Below are 22944 nucleotides of genomic sequence, written 5' to 3' on the forward strand. Positions count from 1 at the left end.
ATTAAGATACCCCTGTTCTTGTATCTTTGAAAGTTAAGCCTCACAATGAATTTAAAATAGGATTAATTCAAGCATTATATTGTATTATTTTTAATTATTCATAACTATTTAAAAATATTTTTTAAACTCTACAGTAATAAAAGGAATTAAGTAAGATTTACCTCCTGGATACTGTTCTTCTAACCTCTGTCAAACACAACCCTTTTTACTATGAAAGTTTTATTATTATCCTATTGAGCTTAATTCAACTGGTGGGATCTAAAAGGAGAAAAAGGAGATCAAACTCTCAAAACTGCTGAAGCATCCTGAGTTATACAAGCATTTATTTGTTCCCTTCTACTTCCTCAGCAAGAGTAGGGAGTCAGGGAGGAGAAATGTGAGAAAGCTAAGAAGAAAATAAGCTTCACACAAAAGAAAGCAATAGTGGTGAGGGGATAAAAAGAATAGGAAGTGAGACACTGGTGGGAAAGAGAGAAGGTTTTTAGCTTAAATGTCTTTGAAAATAGACATCAATTGGGAAAGGAGCACCAATTGTAAATGGGCTAAGGTCGATAAGCTTCACTTACCCCTAAGATTTTGAATGTCTGTTATGCTTATTACTTTCTACCTGGTTGTCTATTTTGTAGTATTATGCCTGTAAATATTATTTCATTATTAGAAGTATACTTTTTGTCTTGGTTCAAATTTTATTTCTTCTTCACCTCTCTTAAAAGGAAACTTTAGACTGCTCACTAAATTTCCCCCTTTCAAGCCCTGCGTTCTATTCCTCCTGTATTTTGGGGGATGGAATAATGAAATGTATGAAACAGAGGCTGTAATCAAAAATTTAGTTTTCAAATATGCTTTTAGTTTTCAATATCTGGGGGAGGATAAGAAGGTAGCTGTTTCACGGATACTTGGGACGTTCCAGATAGATGCGCGATGTCTGTAACTGTCCACGTCTCTTAATCTGTGCCAATATCCGTATGGCTCCGCGGAGCAAGCCAGTGACTGAGAAGCAGTTTGCTGAGGCCCAGGTCTGGGGCTCCGGCTACCCTACTTCCGGCCCCGCCTCCTCTCCCGCGGTTGCTAGGAGACGTGATGTCACCGGAAGCGAGGCCTGGGATAGGCTGAGGCGGGGGAAGCCTCTCCCCCACCCCGCGCCGCGCTACCTAAGCGCCGGGCTCTGGCTCGCCAGCTGTTTGTAGGCCTGGGTAAAGGGTGAGGGTCCGCAGAGGGTAGGGCCGCCCGCGGCTCCGTCCGCGCTCTCACTGGACGAAGCGTTCGCCGTCTTCCGCCGCCCCTGCCTTCTGTCCAAGACCGGCCGCTGGGCGGGAGAGTCCGGGGCGGCTGCCCGTGCTTCTGACTGACAAGCAGTGTTCCCACAGTCCGCGCTGCCCGCCACGTCCCCGGGTCTCGGCCGGCGGCTCTGCGCGGCGCCTGACCTCTCCGAGCCCGGCGCGATGACAGCGCCCCGCTCCCGGCTGGCCCGGCTTCCTCCGCGCCGCCGGCCGGGACTCGTGCCGTTCCCGCCGCCGCTGCTGTTGCTGCTGCTGCTGGCGGCCGCGGGGCCGGCGCACGGCTGGGAGAGCGGAGACCTGGAGTTATTTGACTTGGTGGAGGAGGTGCAGCTCAACTTCTACCAGTTCCTCGGGGTGCAGCAGGTAAGTGGGGCCGCCCGCTCGCTCGAAGGCTGCATCTCCCGGGCAGAAACGTGCGGGTCGGGGCGGAAAGGAGGGGGTGGGGCCGGCTCTGACCCGGTTTTCTCCGAGGGAGCCGGGCTCACGGGGCAAGACTTGGTCGTCCTGGGCTCGGCTGCCGTCCTCTGTCCGATTGGCCCCGGTCTTCTCCTAACCTGCTTCAGAGGGAATGGCCTGCCTTCCCCAGTCCCTCACCGCCCGGCTCCCCTTCTCAAGTTCCGGTCTCCGTGACAGGCTGGACGGTGCCACCAGCCTGGGGTGGGGATCCCTTCTCTTTCCTCGGCCATTCTGGGGGAGATCCTTGCAGCCTGCTGTGCTGCAGGAAGGAGGAGTGGTGGGGTAGATCTTTTACTCTTAAACCCTTTCTCTTCCTGCCTCTCTGATTGTGGAAAGGTAGTCGTGTCTCCCTCTAAATTTTCACCTTCCCAGTTACCCTTTTCCTTTTAAGAACCTCCTTTCCTGTCTTTCCGGAAAGGTAGGAATGCCTCTTAGTTGGCGTCTGGGTTGCAGAAGTTTTTCTCGCGCTGTACTTTGTAATGTGTGTAGCCTGTTGGATTAGGCAGTTGTAGCCCCGTTTAGAAATCTGCAGGAACTTGAAGCCTCTACCGTGTTTGTTCGGGGAGTCGGGAAAGGAGCCATCAAGAGCTGGGGCAGTAGAGGCACTTGGGGTGCTCCAGGAAGAGGAGCTCAGCCAGTAGCACAGGATCGTTTTCTTTTTCTTTTCGTTTCGTTTTCTTTCCTTCTTCAGCTCGACTTTAACTTGTCTTTTTTTTTCTTTTCTGATTGCTTTCACTCTGGGAGTGCTGAATGACTCCTACTGTGAAGATGCCATTTCACTGGTTTAACGATTATGCGGTGAAAGAATTTGAGACCTTCTGATTGAGCCCTTCATAAAAATGCTTTGAATAGTTAGGGGGCAAAAAGGTATTAATGTTTACCCACAACTGTTATTCGGGGCACACTTGCCGTGACCAGAGGTGAAATGTACATTTCGCCGCAACACGTTATCATAGATGTGTGTGAACTGTTCGGCTTAACACCAAATGGAAATTTACTTTTCAATTAAATATAAATGAATATAAAAATGCTGTTGCTGCGGCACCATGACTTTAACGAATTTCAATTTTGTAAGAGTTATGAAGTAGTTTAAACATTGCACACTTAAAATTCTTACATGCAAACAATTTTGTGTTGTTTGTATTCATTATTTTAATCTGGTGCCACTTACTGCTAGTTAGAGACAAAGTGTACCTTATTTCAAAGTAAATAGTGATGCAATATGTGTAAGAATCATTAGTGAAATGTAACTCTGAAGACTCTTAAGAATGCCTTTAATACCGAGAATATTTTTATTAGAATTTACCAAAATTGATTAAATTCTGTAGCTAGAGTCTTATGCATAACCTATCCAAAGATTTTGAAAGATATTTTCTAGTTACTCAAGGAAACCTTTTAAGAGCCCCTTTACGAGGATACAGAAACTTAGTAGCAGTGGTTTGAATTTTAGATTATGTGATCTAGCTTGCATGTGAAGTCTCTCATAGAATTTTCTGGGAAAATAAGCATAAATAATTAAGAAGATGCCATGTGGAGGTAGAAGTTGAGTAGAAGGATCCAGGAAATTGTTTTCATCTGTTTCTCTACCCAATTGTTTTGAAATTGAAAAGAATGCAGAAGAAACTTTATTTTACCTAAGCAAAGAACCTGATTGGAACAGGTTCTTTACATTGACTCCTAATTTTCTTGGAAGACTTTCAGGAGACCAAAAATTTGGTAGAGACAAAGGCAGCCTGTCTTAGGTCCATAATATGTAATTTTCAGGCCAGAGACAGCCAATCTCTTTTGACTAGCCAGATGTGAAGAACCAGAGCTAAGTAGGTAGGTTAGTCAGAAGTGGTGACCAGGCTCTACCGCATTTAATCAGTTTTGTCATCATTCATTCAACAGAGATTTAGTTCATGTCTACTAAATTTTAAGCACTGGGAATTGGCCAGTATATAAAATAATACCCCTGAACTCAAACAAAACTCACGTTTTGGTAGGGGGAAACAGATAGTAAACAACCAAACAAGTAAATATAAATGTCAGATGCTCAGAAAAGGCCTCAGAAGGAAGTAAGGGAGTGAGCCATGTGGATAAATGCATTCAAGGAAGGCAACCAGTTAAATGCAGAGCTCTTGGAGCTTGCTTAGTATTGGAGCAGGGTATATGGTGAGGACAGCAGTAGATGAGATTAGAGTCATGGCTGGTCAGGGAACAATCTTCTAGGGCTTCAAATGTCATTATAAGGACTTTGGCTATTATAAGTAACTTGGGGATGGAGTGGGGGTTTGAACAGAAGAGGTACATGCTTTGACTTAAATTTCAAGGTGATCATTGAGTTGGAGATTATATGTATGTTGTTAATTATTGGATAATTGTGTAAAATATACTGAACCTGTGTGGTGCAAAGTGGTCAGATTCTGGATATAATTTGAACATAGAGTTGACAGGATTTTGCTGATAGTTTGCATGTAAGATGAGGGGGTTGATAAGTTGAAGATAACTGGAAAGCTTTTTCTAAACCTCAGAAAGTCAATAAATATTTTGTCTAATTGCACTTGTCGCTTATGGAGATGGAGAATCTGGGAATAGAAGTAGGTATAGTTTGGGGAAAAAAATCAGTAATTGAGTTTTGGTCATGCTAAATTTGAGGCGTCTAATAAACTTCCAGGTTGAGGTGGTGTGTAGGCAGTTGGGTACCCAAGTCTGGAATTGTAAGAAGGATTTGGCCTGTAGTTAATAAATTAGGGAGTCCCTGGCACTTCGTAGGTAATTTAAAGTCAGAAAACCAGGTAAGTTCACCAGGGGTGTGTGTGCTAAGTTGCTTCAGTTTGTGTCCGACACTATGCGACCCAATGGACTGTAGCCTGCCAGGCTCCTCTGTCCATGGGATTCTCCAGGCAAGAATACTGGAGCAGGTTGCCATTTCCTTCTCCAGGGGACCTTCCTGACCCAGGGACCGTCTCCTGCATTGGCAGGCAGCTTCTTTGCCACCAGTGTCGCCAGGGGAGTGAACTTAAAAAAAAGAGAAAAGAGGGGTCTGGGAGCTGGACCATGAGGGGAACCAGCAAAGGAAATGGAGAAGGAACGGCCAGTGAAGTCGGAGGCAAACCAAGAAAAGATCGTCTTTTTCTCTTTCAGGTGGAGAAAGTATTTTAAAGAGAAGATAGAGATCAGCTGGGTTAAATGCTGATGGTAGTTCAAATAAGATGAGCTCTAGATGTTGAATTGAACAGCGTGGAGGTCATTAGCTACCTCTTCTAAAGCGGTTTCAGTGGTGTGATGAGATCAGTAGATTAGTTGTTTGGGGTAAGGAGAGAAGGACAATTGATAGAAAAATCTTTTTGTGATCTCCATACCCTGAACTAAACGCCAGGGATGATTAGAGGCTGAATGTGGTGTCCATTGTATCCTCTTTTCCACCAGGTCTGAAGTAACTTGCTCAATCACTCCCTAAAATCTATAATTGGAATAATCAGTGCCTTTTAAGAACTTGAACCAAACCATTTACTCACTTATGACCTTGTGAAGTTAGTTGCCTCATTTTTAGGACAAATGGTATTTTCTTTATTTACTTCATAGCACACACTTAAATATTTACTGAAAGAAAAATATAAACATGGTAACTAAAATTAAACAGTAATTCACTGAAAAAGTAATTGCTTGACAGTTTTTATGTAATGGGTTATATTTATTAATATATGACCTTTTATTGCTCTCATAAAGCGAAGGAATTCCTTTCGATGTATTCCTAGGCTTCAAATTGGTTCTAAAAGATTTCAAAGGGATTCCAGAAGTTTTTAGTGGAGGGATGTTTACAGGTGACATGCCAGAGGCTCACTATATTTTAGAATGACTTTAATTGTCCACAAGGCTTTTGTATTTGGATATTGCATCTTTTTAGAGGATACAGGGTAGAAGATTAGAGGAATGTAAGGGGGAAAAGTGTTTATATCTTTCATTAGTAACTAAAATTCTAGATCCCCAAACAATATTTATATCCCCTCTAACAGCTCCTACTCCTTGGACACCTGTATTTCTTGTGGGGTCAATGGCAATTCTGCATTTTTTTTTCATTGTCTTTGGGACCATGACTTTCTTTATACTTTGTACAGGGTTCTAGCCAACAATAAGTACTCCATAGTCATTAAAAAAATCTTTGAATTGAAATTTTAACAGGCTAAGTTATCTTAAATTTTGCAGTGTTTACTTTCTGATGAAATTAGAGTACTTGGTCCCAATCATTACAGATTTCTATTCATAGAACTAGAAAATGTGTCTCTTTCTCTTATAAATTTTTAAGTAACTGCATCCTTACATTCAGATGAACACTGAAACCTGATTAAAAGAGGAAAACTATTAAGTGACATATGTTTACAGAATGTTGGACTTTAGGTTTTTAATCAGAATTAATCTTTTAAGCTCTTCCAGTCTGTATTTCAGATACACAGATGTGTAAATGCACAAAGTAGCAGCCTGTATTAGGGAGGGACAGTTACATTGCACTTATCCTGTATATATATCTCCAAGGGGAGCATCTTCCTTAAAGAAACACTGATGATCTCTTGACCCATCTCTTTAATCTTTCCATGGATGAGTGAGTTACCTTGTTGGAGGGTGATGGCCTTTCCTCTGATTGGGGTGTGTCCGTCACTCAGTTGTGTCCAGCTCTTTGTGACCCCAATGGACTGTACCCACCAGACTCCTCTGTCCATGGAATTCTCCAGGCAAGAATACTGGAGTGGCTAGCCATTCTCTTCTCCAGGGGATCTTCCTGACCCAGAGATTGAACCCGGGTCTCCTGCATTGCAGGCAGATTCTTTACGGTCTGAACCACTAGGCGAAGCCCTTTGATTAGGGAGAGCTAACTAATTACAAAGCTGTAAGTAATGAGGCTCATTCTCTTCTCTGCCCTAGACCAGTAAGAAAGTTATTATCTGGGCCAGACTTTCTCTTGAGTGTACTGTCTCAATGCCTAGGATGGAGATGGAAGGGCAAAAATTGCTAGCAAGCCTCTTTGGCTCTCATACATAATCTCAATTCACCAATAGCTTTTCATCAATAAAGGTGCTGTGTGATCTCTATTTGCCTGACCTGTGTGTTCAGGTTTTTGGGTGGGGAAAAAGTGCAGAGTCATTAAAAGGGACTTCTCAAACCCCAGTACACTGCTTTGTAGAAATAAAAAGGAAGATTTCTTTCATAAATGAGTGGTGAACCCATACTATATCAGTTCTCTCCAGTGATTTTTGTGTTAGATTCCACTGATCTTGTGGTGTTAGTTGAATATAGTTCAGTCTGTCTCTAATGAGTCTGTTCCCTTAGAAATCTGTCATGTAATAATCACTCCCTGATTTTCATTGAAGAGTCCAAAATTATTAATTTGGAGAAAGATATAATACAAAATCTGGAATGGTAGATAAACTTCTAGTCATTTATATTTCTGATGTAAAGCATATCATGTCTAAAGTTAGAGCTGAATAAATATTTGTTCAGTTTTATACGTATTTGCCTGAGATTGGACTATTGTGAAATTGGTTTTTCTTATGTACACACTGTTTAGTGGAGATTGCCTGGACATACTTTATGGGGAAAAAGCAAGTCTGTTGGGAAACTCTTGCCACATAGTCTAGAGCTGATTGAACAGAAGAGTCTAGAGCTGATTGAACAGAAGTCCTCTTTTAGTTGTTTATTTTTATGCTATTCTTTTCTTTTTTTAAAAAAAGATTTATTATTTTTTAAATTATTCTTGATCGCACTGGGTCTTTGCTGCTGCTCATGGGCTTTCTCTAGTTGCCGCAAGTGGGGACTACTCTTCGTTGTGGTGCACAGGCTTCTCATTGCGGAGCATGGGCTCTAGGTGCATGGACTTCAGTAATTGTGGCTCATGGATTCTAGAGCATGGGCTCAGTAGTTGTGTTTCATGGGCTTAATTGCTCTGAGGCATGTGGGATCTTTTCATTCCAGTCCCAAAAAAGAGCAATGCCAAAGAATGTTTCAACTACTGTGCAGTTGCACTCACTTCACATGCCAGCAAGGTTATGCTCAAAATCCTTCAAGCCAGGCTTCAACAGTATGTGAACCAAGAAATTCCAGATATACAAGCTGGATTTAGAAAAGGCAGAGGAACCAGAGATCAAATTGCCAAAATCTATTGGATCACAGAAAAAGCTAGAGAATTCCAGAAAAACATCTGCTTCATTGATTAAAGCCTAAAGCCTTTGTGTGAATCACAACAAACTGGAAAATTCTTAAAGAGATGGGAATACCAGACCACCTTACCTGCCTCCTGAGAAACCTGTATGCAGGTCAAGAAGCAACAGTTTGAACCAGATATGGAACAATGGACTGGTTCCAAATTGGAAAAGGAGCACATCAAGGCTGTGTATTGTTAGCTTGCTTATTTAACTTATATGCAGAGTACATCTTAAAATGCTGGACTGGATGATGCACAAGCTGGAATCAAGATTGCCGGGAGAATGTTAATAACCTCAGATATGCAGATGACACCACCCTTGTGACAGAAAGTGAAGAAGAACTATAGAGCCTCTTGATGAAGATGAAAGAGAAGAGTGAAGAAACTGGCTTAAAACTCAACATTGAAAAAATGAAGATCATGGCATCTGGTCCTATCACTTCAGGGCAAATAGATGGGGAAACAGTGCAAACAGTGACAGACTTTATTTTCTTGGACTGCAAAATCACTGTGGACGATGACTGCAGCCATGAAATTAAAAGATGTGTGCTCCTTGGAAGAAAAGCAATGACAAACCTAGACAGTGTGTTAAACAGCAGAGACATTACTTTGTCGACAAAGGTTTGTTTAGTCAAAGCTATGGTTTTTCCAGTGGTCATGTATGGATGTGAGAGTTGGATTGTAAAGAAATCTGAGCACTGAAGAATTGATGCTTTTGAACTGTGGTGTTGGAGAAGACTCTTTAGAGTCCCTTGGACAGCAAGGAGATCGAACCAGTCAATATTAAAGGAAATCAGCCCTCAGTATTCAGTGGATGCTAAAGTGAAAGTTGCTCAGTTGTGTTGTACTCTTTGGGACCCCATGGACTAATCAGTCCATGGAATTCTCCAGCTGAAGCTCCAGGATTTTGGCCACCTGATGTGAAGCGCTGACTCACTGGAAAAGACCCTGATGCTGGAAAAGATTGAAAACAGGAAGTGAAGGGGCAACAGAGGATGAGATGGATGGATGGCATTACCAAATCAATGGACTTGAGTTTGAGCAAACTCTGGGAGATGGTGAAAGACAGGGAACCTTGGCTTGGTGCAGTTCAGGGGTTGCAAAGAGTCGGACACAACTGAGGGACTGAACAACCACCACATGTCGGATCTTCCCAGACCAGGGACCATGTCCCCTACCCTGGGAGGAGGATTATTAAGCACTAGACCACCAAGGAAGTTCTTTCCCCTCACCTTTACACTAATTATAAGAACAATCCTAGAATAGTTTGTCTTTTATTTAGCCACATCACTCAGCATGTGGGCTCTTAGTTCCCAGAGCAGGAGTGGAACCCAGGCCTCCTGCCCTAGAAGCTCAAAATCTTAACCACTGGACTACCAGGGAAGTCCCAGTTTGTCTTTTATTATTCATAGACACACCCTAAGCTGAACAGGGAAATTGGAATTGCCCTTTATTGCAATTATTCATAGAGATAGATTCTAAAATCTTTTCATAAAAGTCACCACCTTACCCAGTGATTGGTGTGATGTGAATTGTAACATCATATGTTTTATTAATTGTTGGGACTGATACACAGGGGGCTTCCTTGGTGGCTCAGAGGATAAAGCGTCTGCCTGCAATGCAGGAGACCAGGGTTTGATCCCTGGGTTGGGAAGATCCCCTGGAGAAGGAAATGGCAACCCACTCCAGTATTCTTGCCTGGAGAATCCCATGGACAGAGGAGCCTGGCGGGCTACAGTCCACGGGGTCGCAAATAATCGGACACGACTGAGTGACTTCACTTCTTTCTTTTCACTTTATTGCTGTTATTCATAGAGATAGATTCTAAAATCTTTTCATAAAAGTCACCACCTTACCCAGTGATTGGTGTGGTGTGAATTGCAACACTGTATGTTTTATTCATTGTTGGGAATGATATGCAGGATGGGATAGAGGTAAGGGTAGATACTTGATTGCAAGAGGAGAACTTCTGTGGCGGTTGTAAGTAACACCAGGTGATAAAATCCTAGTGTCTGTATTAAGACTGGTCTCAGCTCTATGTTTTCTATCAATGAACTATGTACTCTGCAGACTGCTACTATATGGTCTTGGGAATCTTTTTCTAAGTGAGGCCTTACTGGGTCTATTTGAACAATGATGACATTAATTAATTTTACCCAGAATTAAAAACAACTCCAAAGCTTTTCTTGTATAGAGGTGTGCAGAGAGATGGAAGTAAAGGAGTTGAAGTGGAAAGGGACTTCTAATTGGGTGAAGCAAGACCCCATACCCTTTTATAATGAATCCACAGTCCTTTCTTTATTTTCATCAAAACACTTCCTTATGAAAGATGGGTCCTACACTAATGGATGTAAAATATGATTATGTTTTAAGTAACATCATAGTATGCCATTTTAAGAGCTAAATTTTTTTAAACATATTTACTGAAATTTTTGTGTAATCGTGTCTCTAGGATTTAATTAGAAATTTAATCTAAAATTTGTGTCTCATTCTCCTTAATACTACATTAAATAAGGTTAGGACTCATTCACTTAACATTTCTGATTACCAACATCCAGCAACTGGAATCTCGTATGTAATCAGACATGTTGCAAAAGCAAGGGCATGCCGCAGTCGACATTTCTGTTTAGAGAGAATATATGCATAAAACAATGTGCTTCATTATCAGGCAGACTCCTATGTTAGTGCCAGTGAGGCAGTGGGCATAAAGTTATGTGCAGCTACACAGTCAGCTAATAGAATTTCAGTTAAATATTAAAAGAGTCTAAGATCAAGAATTAAATAAAGGACACGTCATGGTATAAGCAGCAATATTAAAATGGAAAAGAAGCAGTACTAAATAATGCCGCTGAGGGCAAACACTAGAATTCTAAAAGGGTGTAATTTTTTAATTTTAGTTAAAAAAAATTCTGGAATACATGCAACTCCTGGTTATAGAAAACACAAGAATTTTCTACCTGAGACCCCACTGTGATGTGTAGTGAGCAGTTGTCAAAATGAGTTGAAACCAGAATAATTTTTGTTGTCGTTTATTGGGACCATCTAAACAGACCATAGAAAAATCCTAGCGTTCATATACATGCCTGCTAAGGAGGGTAGATACTTCATATTCTAGCCAATACTTAAGGACTTCATACCATTAAAATGAATCAGGTTAAGAACGCTATCCCATGACCAATTACAAAGAAGCCTCTGACTTTTTGGGAATGAAAAAAAAAATTAAAACTTATTAGCAGTTATTTTTAGCTCCCAACTTTTAGTTAACAGATACAAGATTAGTGTTTAGGTTCTCCTCTGACTTAAAGTAGTGTTTTGTGTTAACACTGGTGATTAAATTTGATTTAAGGAAGTAACTATATGTATGTATAATGTAGGGCGACTGGAAATTGTTGCTTGTACTTAAGTATGTCATAATGTTCAGATGATTGTCACGCTGTGCAGTTCTACAGTACTTCCACAGAGTTAGTGTGACTTTTTGTATTATACCTTTGGAAGTATATAAGGTTTAACTCAGAGTTAATTAGATCTGGAAATCAGTTTTTGTGGAAAGCTTCACAGGCTTTCAACAGTGCTGCCACTTCCCAAAACATTGTTGAAACTTATTTTGAATTGCTTTCAAAGCCTGTAACATATTTGGCAGTGTCTTCATTAACAGTGCATCTTTAAGATGAATTTGATTTTTGCCTATGGCTAATAGTCATCTGGAGCCAAACCTGGTGACTCAGTTGGGTTAACAAGCTGGGGTAAGTACCCTTTAGACTGATAAAGAGATCTGAAAATAAATTTCCAGTAAGGCTCATAAGCTGTTTTGAGGACTGTTGTCAAAGAAGAATTCCAGGGAAGTTTGGAGGGGTATCAACATGAAGTATTGGGTTGACTAAAAAGTTCGCTTGGGTTTTTCTATATGATCTTAAAACCCAAACAAACTTTTTGCCCAACCCAATAAATATGTAGCCTTACAAAGTAGCAGAATGTATTCCAGTAAATGGCTTTTGGAGTACTTATTACTTGGCGGGTAGCAAATTTTTAAAAGAATTCTTACCCATTGGAGAAAAATACGTAAATAAAAATTAATTTAATTTTAGAGGTGGGAAAATATTGAGCTTAAACTATTCTAATTATCTGCCTGCTTTTAATATTTAAAATAAGGGTCATAAAAGTACTCATTATATTTATCTAATAATGCTAGTGAAGGCTGGAGTGGCAGAGGAACCAGTATAAATGTTAGGGATAGAGACAGTAAGTGAGAATATCACTGAAGGAGAAAGTAAGACATATACAGAGAGAGGGAAATGTACATGGGGAAAAAAACAACACATCAGTATAAATACTCTGATGGAGTAATATCTCCATCTTGTGGCCTTTTTCGTATATTGTTGTTAAAAATGTTGAGGGGTTGTATTTTCACAACTGTAGGCATAAGTAAGAATAAAATATAAGACAGATGAAAACAAAGTATGAGTCAGAGATATTTTGCAGTGTTTTGCGAGGCCCTTTGAGCCCAGGCCTCCTGGTGATATGCACTAAGCCCGTGTCTTCGGACATTGATGCCCTCCCTGGAGCAGCCTTAAGTTAACTTGAGTGTCTTTCAAATGTAATTTTCTTTGAAATGCCATGGTATGGAAAAGGGTGGAAGAGCACTGTGAAGGCAGGCAATTACAGTGTTTTTCTTCTATGGAAAATTTATAAGCCTGTGTGTGTGTGTATATATATATGTGTGTATACATATAAACGTAAAATTGTCCTATGTAATGACTCTCATCAAGATCTTTGCTCTACTAAAGATCGTTGTTCAGCTCTTTAGAACCAAAAGCATTACTTAACATATTGGTAAAAGAATCCAGATTTAAAAGACATCATTGAATTAGTGTCTTTCAGTTACTTGGTTACTTACTCTGGATGGTGGAATGACCATTAAGCATACCCAGTTTGTAGTAACTCAGAGGAATAGTTTAATGATTTGTAACAATCTTCTGTGTGAAGAGGATACACATGTCTTTGGAATGTATAAATACACAAACTCTGAGTAGACTGAAGTAATATTTTGAGATAAGGAAGTATTTTACTTACAAATCCTGACTGACATATATTTCAGGTTTTAGACAGATGACATTCATTTTAAAGTCATTGATGTCTTAGAGCACTGTTCAATACATAATACACAAGCCACATATATAACTTAAAATTTTCTAAAAGCCACATTTAAAAAGTAAAAACGAAACAGGTAAAATTAATCTTAATATATTTTACTTAATCTCATGTATCAAAAATATTTGAACATGTGTTCACATATTTTTTAAATTATTGAGACATTTTACACTTTGGCTTTTTTACTAAGACATCAAAATTTGGTATATATTTTCACTTTGCTTAGCACACTTCAATTTGAATATTTAATTTTGATTGAAAATACTTAATCTGTATTGAGATTTCATAGAATGTGCAGCTAACAAGTAGATTCATGTACTCAGGCTCTTCCAAACATACTTTAAAAAGCTTTACAGTAACTGAAGCAAATGACATTTAAAAAATTTAAATATAAGTGACTCAAATAAAAAATTTGATTTCTGATTTACACTAACACATTTCAAGTGTTCAAATATGGCTAATGACTACCACATTGGATATCACAGCCTTAGAGAATGAACGTTTCTGTGTTGTATATATCTACATATTTTTGGATAAAATCACTGATTGCTGTTTCCATTTTGTCAGGGACATCATTTGTAAGTTTTGTTTTTGTGTTTTAACTCATGGTAGTTGTTGTTTTGCTTTGTTTTTAGATTGTTCCAGTTGTGCTAGATATCATCTTCCTGTTCTGTCCGATTTACCCATTCTCCTCTTCGGCCTGTAGAGGCTATCAGTATAGTCTGTGCTGCTCTTCTCAGGAGAGGGGGTTCAGAAGGTCATGCATAGAGGCCTGTTTGCTGAGGGTGTTTTCAGTAATCAGCTTCATCCAAATTGGTCATTTACTTTTGCTGACTTGCCTGTTACATTTTGTAATTTTTTAAAGTATTATTAAGTTAATATGTTAGGTCTTTAATGACACTCTGACCAGGAAATCACGGGTGTTCCTACTTTGTAATTTTAACTTTGAGGTTGCCTGGTCTCCCTAGTTACTCTGAAACTCACCCATCAAATACATTATTAGCTATGAAATATTCAGTACATTCTCTACTGTCATCTATTTTGATTATTATAATATCTTTCATTAAATAATTTAAAAAGGGATTTCCAGATGCAGTTCTATTTGTGCCATTCTTTTTGCTCTTTATACTATCAATTAGGGATTCCAAAGGCATTCATGTCCACTGGCCAGCCGCCTTTGCCACTACCACATAGCTCCTAAACATACTGCTTTATTTTGGACTGATTAACTAATTGCTGATCCTTTCCCCTTTTCCTTGGTAATTTCATAAACAAGTAAGGAAAGGAAGTAGATCATTGTATTAGTGGTTCTTATACGTGGCTATTATTGTTTTAAATAGTCCTGGCATAGGAAAGAAATTGCATTGGGGTCAGAGATACTAAAAACTCGATGCTAAGGGGAAAAACAAAAATTAAAGAACCTATATAAAATCCTGAAGTTAAAAGAGACCTCAGCAATATCTAACCTATTTCTTCATGTAGCAGTCTCTTTCTGTAGCTCTCCCAGAAGATGATCATCCATTCTGTTTTATTTATGGCTAACAATGGTGGGAGGGATTATGAAACAACCTGTTAAGTTTTTGATGAAAGTACTCAACAGAAATTTTATTCTTATGTAAAGCCCCAAATCATAATTCTTACACCCACCTTCAACTTTAATTACTGTCTTCTTTTGGAGTACCCCTGAATATATATATATATTTCCTCTAAGTTATTTTCTTTAATGCCTTAAAATAAAATGCACAAGAGAAATAATTACCTTTGATTCTCTCCACAACAGTAATTTTTAAAAAACTGAACAAACCACGGTTTTTTGTATAGCATTTATACCTCAATAAAGTTGGGTTTTTGTTTTGTTTTGTTTTTTAAATACAGGCAAGCTGAGAAGCCTACTTGATTTCATAGTCTTTAGGTATGTCTTAAATCTACCCTGGAGAAGACCCGAGCCACTGTTGTTCCAGTTGTCTTGGAACTACACCGAGCGTGATTTGAGGTTACTATAAATAATGCTCTGGGCTCATCAAAGTTAGCAACAGGAAATTTCTGAACGTTGTAAACATAAGATGGTTTCGGGTATGCCTGCTCTGATATTGTGGACCACAGGGTTAATTTAGTTGTGCCTAGAAGTCTCAAAGTGAGACCCGTGCGTACAGCTGTGCAGGTTGTGTGTCTGTGTCAAACCTATCAAGATATAAAGATGTTTTAGACTGAGGTTTTTATGAAGACTGACACACAGATAATTCAACTGAATAGGAAATAATTTCTCTTTCATAATTAAAATGTTGTATTTAGGTAGAATTTTAGTTTTCAGGTCTATCCTGAGTGGGTGTTTCTCTCTCCTTTCTATTCACCTGTCCTCCCTAGAGGCTCTGTAGTGGCTTTTACTTCTTTCCCTGAGATACCTAGACAAGCCTCAGGTCTTACATAGGCAGCTTAGGGCTCCCTCCTGAGGCCATTGCAGATCCAGATACCAAGCCTGCAGATTGCTTGGCCTGGTTTCAGCTGTTGTGCAGAAACTGTGGTCTCTTAATATCTCAGATACATAATATTTTATGAGCTGCAGCTTCAGGCAGTGGCTTTCTCAACTTTTTACACCTTTTTCCACGAGCGGTGGAGTCCCACTGCACCCCTTGGTTTCCGGCATCATCCTGGCTCTGACCCCAGGCCTTTTGTAGAAGTACTTTCAGTCCTCATTGCTCTGTGGAACACAGACTTTTCACTTCTTCTGCCTACTTCACAGGTGTGGAGTCCAGGCTGTTGGCTTAAGCTCTGTTTGTGGCTACAGGTTTCCATTAGTTTTTGTCTACAGAGATACTTGACTAGTTTTGATCATGGCTGTATGGTTAAGATTTTCTCTTCGTTTCATCTAGATACATATTCCGAGTAGGGTTTAGGAGGAGATCCCTCAAGTATTTGCAGTGCTACTTTGACTCCTGAATATTTTTAAAGCTGCACTTCTTTTAAAATTATTACTATTTTTAATGCCATTTTCCTTTTACCTAAGAGCCTTTTACCACTTGTCATCCAGAAATATAGTCAGGCCTATTATTCACAGCAGTATAAGAGCTGTTAGTTAGGCATTAAAAGGAACAGTAAATCATTCAGTTGTGTCCCTCTTTGTTCACTATTCCTAGGCTTGATCCAAGTCTGGGTGCTAAAACAGGCAAGTAACATTTCTAAAATAATCAGATACGACAGGTTTGAATATGGTAATAAGTAGGTCCGTTTCTTCAGAGTGATGTATATGGCCCTGTTACTGGAAATGTTCGGAGGAGAGTCCTGAGCTCTGTCTTGAATCTAGTTAGATTCAACTGTGCCAGGTGGGGAAATAGTTATTGAAACTCAGGTACATGTCAGAAAAACCACTTCTGGAGGAAATGAATGGTTCTGAGGATATATACAGGTAATTTTATTTTTGATGATTTAAATATATTCCAATCTCATACCTCTTAAAAAGACTGTCTTTTTCTGGATGTGAATACTATTATGTTCTCTTGTGGTCTTCAAAATGCACAAAACAAAAAATAGGACAGTGAGGGTTAATCTCACTGAAAACATTTTTGTAACCAACTTGGTGGACAGTACTAAAATCAAAGAGTTTCAGTGGATGTTAGCTTCATGCAACATATTTCAAATACCCTGTTCTTACCTGTATGAGGAGTTGTTCTTTAAATAGGTTTTATTACTTTTTTTAATGTAAAGGTAAAGAAAAGGGAAATTTTAAAAATCCAAAGAAAACCACTTTTTGATGTTTTTAACTATATATCATTTCAAATGTTTTTCCTCATATATGTATTTTTTTTACCTCAGTAACTGCTCATACTATTGACTGCCTAAAATTTCTTCCACCTCCAAAAGTTCTCTATGAGTACTTTTATATGAGTAGAGCATGCTAGCTGCTTTTTGAAAAATTGTGGTAAAATATGCATAACCTAAAATTTACCATTTTAATCCTTTTTTAAGGATTGGCATTAAGAAGATTCACACTGTTACACAACCATCCTCACGATTGATTCCTAGGACTTTTTCATCATCTCAAATAGAAATTCTATCTATTTTCTAAAAATGACTTACCCATTCCCTCTTCTCTCAGGCCCTAGTAACCTCTAATCTATCTTCTGTCTCTAAGAACTTGCCTTTTCCAAATATCTCATATAAGTGGAGTCATACAATATTTATTCTTCTGTGTCTGGCTTGTTTCATTTAGTCTTCAAGGTTAATCCATGGTGTAGAATGTCCCTGAATCATATTTCTTTTTATAACTGAATACTATTCCATTGAATGTATACATCACATTTTGTGGAATATATACATTGATTTGTTGATAAACTTGCTTCCACCTTTGGCTATTGTAAATACAGTTGACCCTTGAACAACGTGGGTCTGAACTACCAAAGTTCATTTATGGATGCTTTTCATTAATAAATAGTATAATATTACATGATCAAACAATTGATTGAATCTGCCAATGTGGGGGCTGAGTGTAAGTTGTATATAGATTTTTAACTGCTCAGAGCATCCATGCCCCTAAACACACACCTCCCCCAACCCCACCAGACATTGTTCAAGGGTCAACTGTAACGCCACCTTCAACACTGGTGAATAAGTATTTGAGCCCTTGCTTTTAATTCTTTTGGGATATACCTAGATGTAGAATTACAGGATCATATGGTATTCTATATTTGACTTCTTGAGGAGTTGCCAAACTCTCCCACCATGGCTGCATCATTTTACATGCCCACAAGCAATGAAGAAAGGTTCTAATTTTCTCCAGAGTATCACCAGCATTTATTTATTTATCTATTGATAATAGTCTTCATAATGGATAAGAAGTGGTATCCTTTTCTCTAAATGATTGATGATGTTGAATATCTTTTCATATGCTTGTTGACTGTATGTATATGTTCCTTGGAGAAAAGTCTATTCAAATAATTTGCCCATTTTGGGGGGACTGTATTTTTGTTGAGTTATGGGAGTTTTTGGCGTATCTTGGATATTAATCCTTTGTCAGATACATGATTTGTGAACAGGGATTTTTTTTACTCTCTTGATAGTGTACTTTGATGCACAAAACTTTTAAATTTTGATGAAGTCCAAATTTATTTTTTTTCTCTTTGTTCCCTGTGTTTTTGGTGTCATGTCCAGAAGTAATTGCCAGATCCCACTTCAAAAAGTTTTCCAAAAAAAAAAAGTTTTGCAATGTTAGCTCTTACCTTTAAACCTTTGATCCCATTTTGAGTTAATTTTTGTGTATGCTGTAATATAAGGGTCCAGCTTCATTCTTTTGCACCTATTTTTCTGCTTCCTGCTTAACTATATATATTGTCTTATTTAATCTTTAAAACAATTCTGTCAAGTTAGATATTTAATCAGTGAGGAAATGGAATTTCAAAGACTTCCCCAAAACTAATCATTGATGGAATTAGGATTTACACTCTTGTCTTTTAGGTTCAAAAATTATAGCCGTTATTCTGTATCATTTCTTACTATTGAAATACTATCTCTTCTTTAAAATCTAGCCTAAATTTAATCCCTTTATTAAGATTTTCCGTACTCTTCCAATCAAATATGACCACTCCATGGCAGATTTTTGTATAGACTCTTAATTTGTAATAGTATACTGTGAATGGTATGTATTTAGTGCATGGTGAGTGAGTTTTAGAATTGTGCTTCAAAATAACCTAACTGGTACCCTTACATGTAAAATATGAGCAGAAACGAAAAGGGTGGAAATAATCACAGAAAAAGGTAATTCAGTATTTTCCTTTTAAAAATCAATTGCACAAGTATAAAATGGGAAGATCTAATTTGTCTTTAGTAAAGATAAACGCTGAAGTTTTAGTTGATTGCAAACAGGCATCAGGCCAACAGTATTATGCATCTGCTTTTAAAAACCAGTTCTAGGTTGCATTAACATACATACTTGATCATACAAAGTGAGAAATATAAAGCAATCTAAAACAATATATTATGTACCTTCCTGGTAATAAATGGAGCTTTTTAAAAGTGGAGCTATAGTATAGTAGGAGTTCTGGGCATCTTGTCCAATGAAGAACATATTGAATGTGAAAAAGAAAGGCTAAGGGGTTGTATGATCTCTGACTTTGAATATTAGAATTAAGAGATACATAAACTGTTGACTTACGATCTTTCATTTTGGAATAATTTTACACTTAATGAAAAAGTGGCAAAAATAATGCAGAGTTCCCTTATACCCTTCTGCTAATTTCTCCAAATTTCTTACATAATAAAATGATCAAAATCAGAAAATTAAGATTGATACAGTATTGTTATAGAATCTGCCTGCAATGCAGGAGACCCCAGTTTGATTCCTGAGTCAGGAAGATCTGCTGGAGAAGGGATAGGTTACCCACTCCAGTATTCTTGGGCTTCCCTTGTGGCTCAGCTGGTAAAGAATCCACCTGCAATGTGGGAGACCTGGGTTTGGTTCCTGGGTTGGGAAGATCCCTGGAGAAGGGAAAGGCTACCCACTCCACTATTCTGGTCTTGAGAATTCCATGGATAGTATAGGGGTCTCAAAGAGTTGGACATGACTGAGCAACTTTCACTTTGACAATATTTAACTAATAATAGTAATAATCTTATTCAGATTTCATCAGTTGTCCTACTAGCATCTTTTTTTCTGATCCTGAATCGTAACATTTTGTTCTTATCTCATTGATATTCTGTACTCTGGGACAGTTCCTTAGTCTTTGTTGTTCTTGACTTTGATACTTCTCAAGAGTATTGGATTAGTTATATTTTAGAATGTCCCTCAATTTGTTGTTGTTGTTTAATCGCTGTGTTGTATCCAACTCTTTATGCCCCCCCTGGACTGTAGCCTGCCAGGCTCCTCTGTCTGTGGGATTTCCCAGGCAAGAATACTGGAGTGGTTTGCCATTTCCTTCTCCAGGGGATCTTTCCCACCCAGGGATCAAACCCACTTGGCAGGCAGTTTCTTTACCACTGAGTCACCAGAGAAACCAATCCCTCAATTTGGGTTTGTCTAATGTTTTTCCTTAACTAAATTCAGGTTATGCATGTTTTGCATGAATACTATGGAAGTGACGTTGTACCCTTTTCAGTGGAACGTATCACCAGGCCTATGATGTCACATTACAGATGAGCTTCACTTTGATTTCTTGGTTATGTGTGCCAAATTTTTTCATTGTAAGACTACTAGATTGGTACAAAAGTAGTTGCAGTTTTGGACCATGAATTTTATATCATTATAACTAGGCTTAAACACATCTTTATTAATCAAAATAGGAACCATTACAATCAACACATTTTTGCCAGTGAGAAATGTTTCTTCCTGTAGCGTAAAAATCCATGCTTCAGCATTTGACGAACTCTTGGAAGCATTTTCTTTGCAAAAAGTTGTTGAGATGCTTGAAGAAGTGGTTGGCGAGAAGTCAGGTGAATATGGCAGATGAGGCAAAACTTTGTAGCCCAATTCGTTTAACTTTTGAAGCGTTGGTATGACATGTGGTCCAACATCATGGAGAAAAATTGGGCCCTTTCTGTTGACCAATGCTGGCTGCAGGTATTGCGGTTTTCAGTGCATCTCATCAATTTGCTGAGCATACTTCTCAGATGTAATGGTTTCAGTGGGATTCAGAAATTTGGCAGTGGATCAGGCAGGCAGCAGACTATCAAACAGTGACCATGACCTTTTTCTGATGCATGTTTCGCTTTTGGAAGTGCTTTGGAGCTTCTTCTTAGTCCAGCCACCGAGCTGGTCATTGCCAATTGTCATAAAATCCACTTTTCGCTGCATGTCACAATCTGATCAAGAAATGGTTCATTGTTGTGTAGAATGAAGAGAAGATGACACTTCAAAACGACGATTTTTTTGATTTTCAGTCAGCTCATGAGGCACCCACTTACGGAGTTTTTTCACCTTTCCAATTTGCTTTAAATGCCGAATGACCACAGAATGGTTGATGTTGAGTTCCTTGGCAACTCCTCAGCTACGATGATTGCTCTCAGTTGTCATTGTCTACCTCCAGTGGCCAGGCACTCCTCCTCTTTGAGCTCGCCTCTCCTTTGCAAACATTCTTGAACCATCAGTGCAGTGAACCTTGGTTAGCGGTCCCTGGGCCAAGTGGTCTCCACTGCTTTACGACCCATTTTGAACCTGAATAAAAAATTGCTCAAATTTGCTTTTTGTCAAACATCATTTCTATAGTCTAAAATAAATATAAAATACACAGCAAGTCATAAGTAATTAACAAATCGAGAAATGTACATTAAAATGATGTTTAACATAGCCACATTTATTTAAGACTGTATTCCAATATTGACTGACAAAGTTCAACAGTGTAAAACAGCAATTACTTTTGCACCAACTCAGTACTATTTTCCCTTTGTTATTTTTCTTGTGGGAAAATACTTAAAGATTATGCAGATATCTTATTTCTCATCATTCTTTTGCCCAGTAATTTTAGCATCCATTGATGATTCTTGCCTGTGGTCAACATTACCATGCTACTATGGTATTTACCAAATGGTGATTTTTTGTTTGTTTGTTTCCATTATTCTTTCTATACTATAAGCAAGAGCTATCCCTTCTCACTGTTTGGTCAGTTACTTATGTCAGTATGGATTCATGAATATTTATTTTAATCTATAGGTTATGCTCCGTTACTATCATTATTTTCTTACTCATACCACATTTAGCCATTAAGAACTTCTTCACATCAGATCCCTTGTCCTTTGTCTCACTTATCTGTGTTGTTTTTCAGGGCATTTATTTTCTGGCAACACAGGATATTCCAGATTTATCTTGTACTTTCGATACCCCCGGCCTGGCATCAGTCATTTCTCCACGGAGCTCTGGTTCTTTTTATTAAAGACTAATATTTAGAAACCAAAATATGGGCACCAAGTGTGCTTGCTGCTTCTGCGGTGTCCTTGTGTCTAGTATTGCTCGGTGGACAGACTAGGAGATATAGGTACACATATGGTTTGTCAGTGTCTGGATTTTGTGTCTTTTTTGTTGTTTACTGCTTTAACATTTAGCACACTATTTATCACTGTGGTTAATAGATATTTGTAACACACAATATAGAAGGGATTCCTCACGTAGAGAAGGTTAGATAGATAACTTAAGGACTTTCCAGTCCCATAAATCTGTTATGTTTTGATTCTGAGAAAGGTAAGCTGGGGAATTAGACAAAAAATCGATTCAGAATAATGAAAATCAAAAGCTATGGGAGAAGAAAGTTTTGATTATTACCAGAAACAGTCAAGGAATTGAAGGCCTAGAACAAACTCTGCTCAGCATAGTAGGTAAGCAAGAGAAGACTGATAGTCCTTTTATCCATTATGCGTTTTCGACTGACTTGGGTTGCATCAGTGAGCCTTGAGACAAATCCTCCAAGAAGCAAATGAGGATCTCCTCTTGACTAGAATTCTGTCTTTAATTTGCTTTCCATTATTTTCTACTTTATCCAGGTGGACCAGATCTATTAACAGTTATTTAATACCATATTTGGCTTCTCCTTCTGCAAAATCAGTCCCTTGAAAGTAACAGATTTTTAGGAGAAATAGGATTGAGTAGATCCCTCAAAATCGATGGAACTTTATAATAAGCACTAACGAAAACAAAAAATACTTAATTCCCACCAGCATTTGTATCTAGCAGCCAGTTTTTAGAACTCTCTTAAACTCTTTTGTTCCTGCTCCGTTATTTAAAATGTACATTTTTTAGGTCATTTGAATAAAAATTCAAAATATGATTCAGAGCAGAATGCTTTTCATTGATCTACAGGTTGAAAAATGGAGGAAATGTGCTTCTTCAACAATATTCATAGCTTCATCAGATAGCTTTACATAGTTGAAATCATAGATGTTCTCAGAGCTACTAAACTAGGTACT

The 22944-nt window shown here is 38.5% G+C and overlaps 1 protein-coding gene across 1 annotated transcript in view; it reads left to right on the forward strand.

Moving 5' to 3' along the window:
* Nucleotides 1-253: 253 nt before the first annotated feature.
* DNAJC1 (DnaJ heat shock protein family (Hsp40) member C1) overlaps nucleotides 254-22944 on the forward strand; it is a 182007-nt gene continuing 159316 nt past the window's right edge. Inside the window, exon 1 of the mRNA XM_025264426.3 lies at nucleotides 254-1643. Coding sequence (XP_025120211.2) covers nucleotides 1443-1643 — 201 coding nt within the window. The 5' untranslated portion in view covers nucleotides 254-1442. The remainder of the gene's footprint in view (nucleotides 1644-22944) is intronic.

The sequence above is a fragment of the Bubalus bubalis genome, chromosome 14 (assembly GCF_019923935.1).
Source record: "Bubalus bubalis isolate 160015118507 breed Murrah chromosome 14, NDDB_SH_1, whole genome shotgun sequence".
Classification (NCBI taxonomy): domain Eukaryota; kingdom Metazoa; phylum Chordata; class Mammalia; order Artiodactyla; family Bovidae; genus Bubalus; species Bubalus bubalis.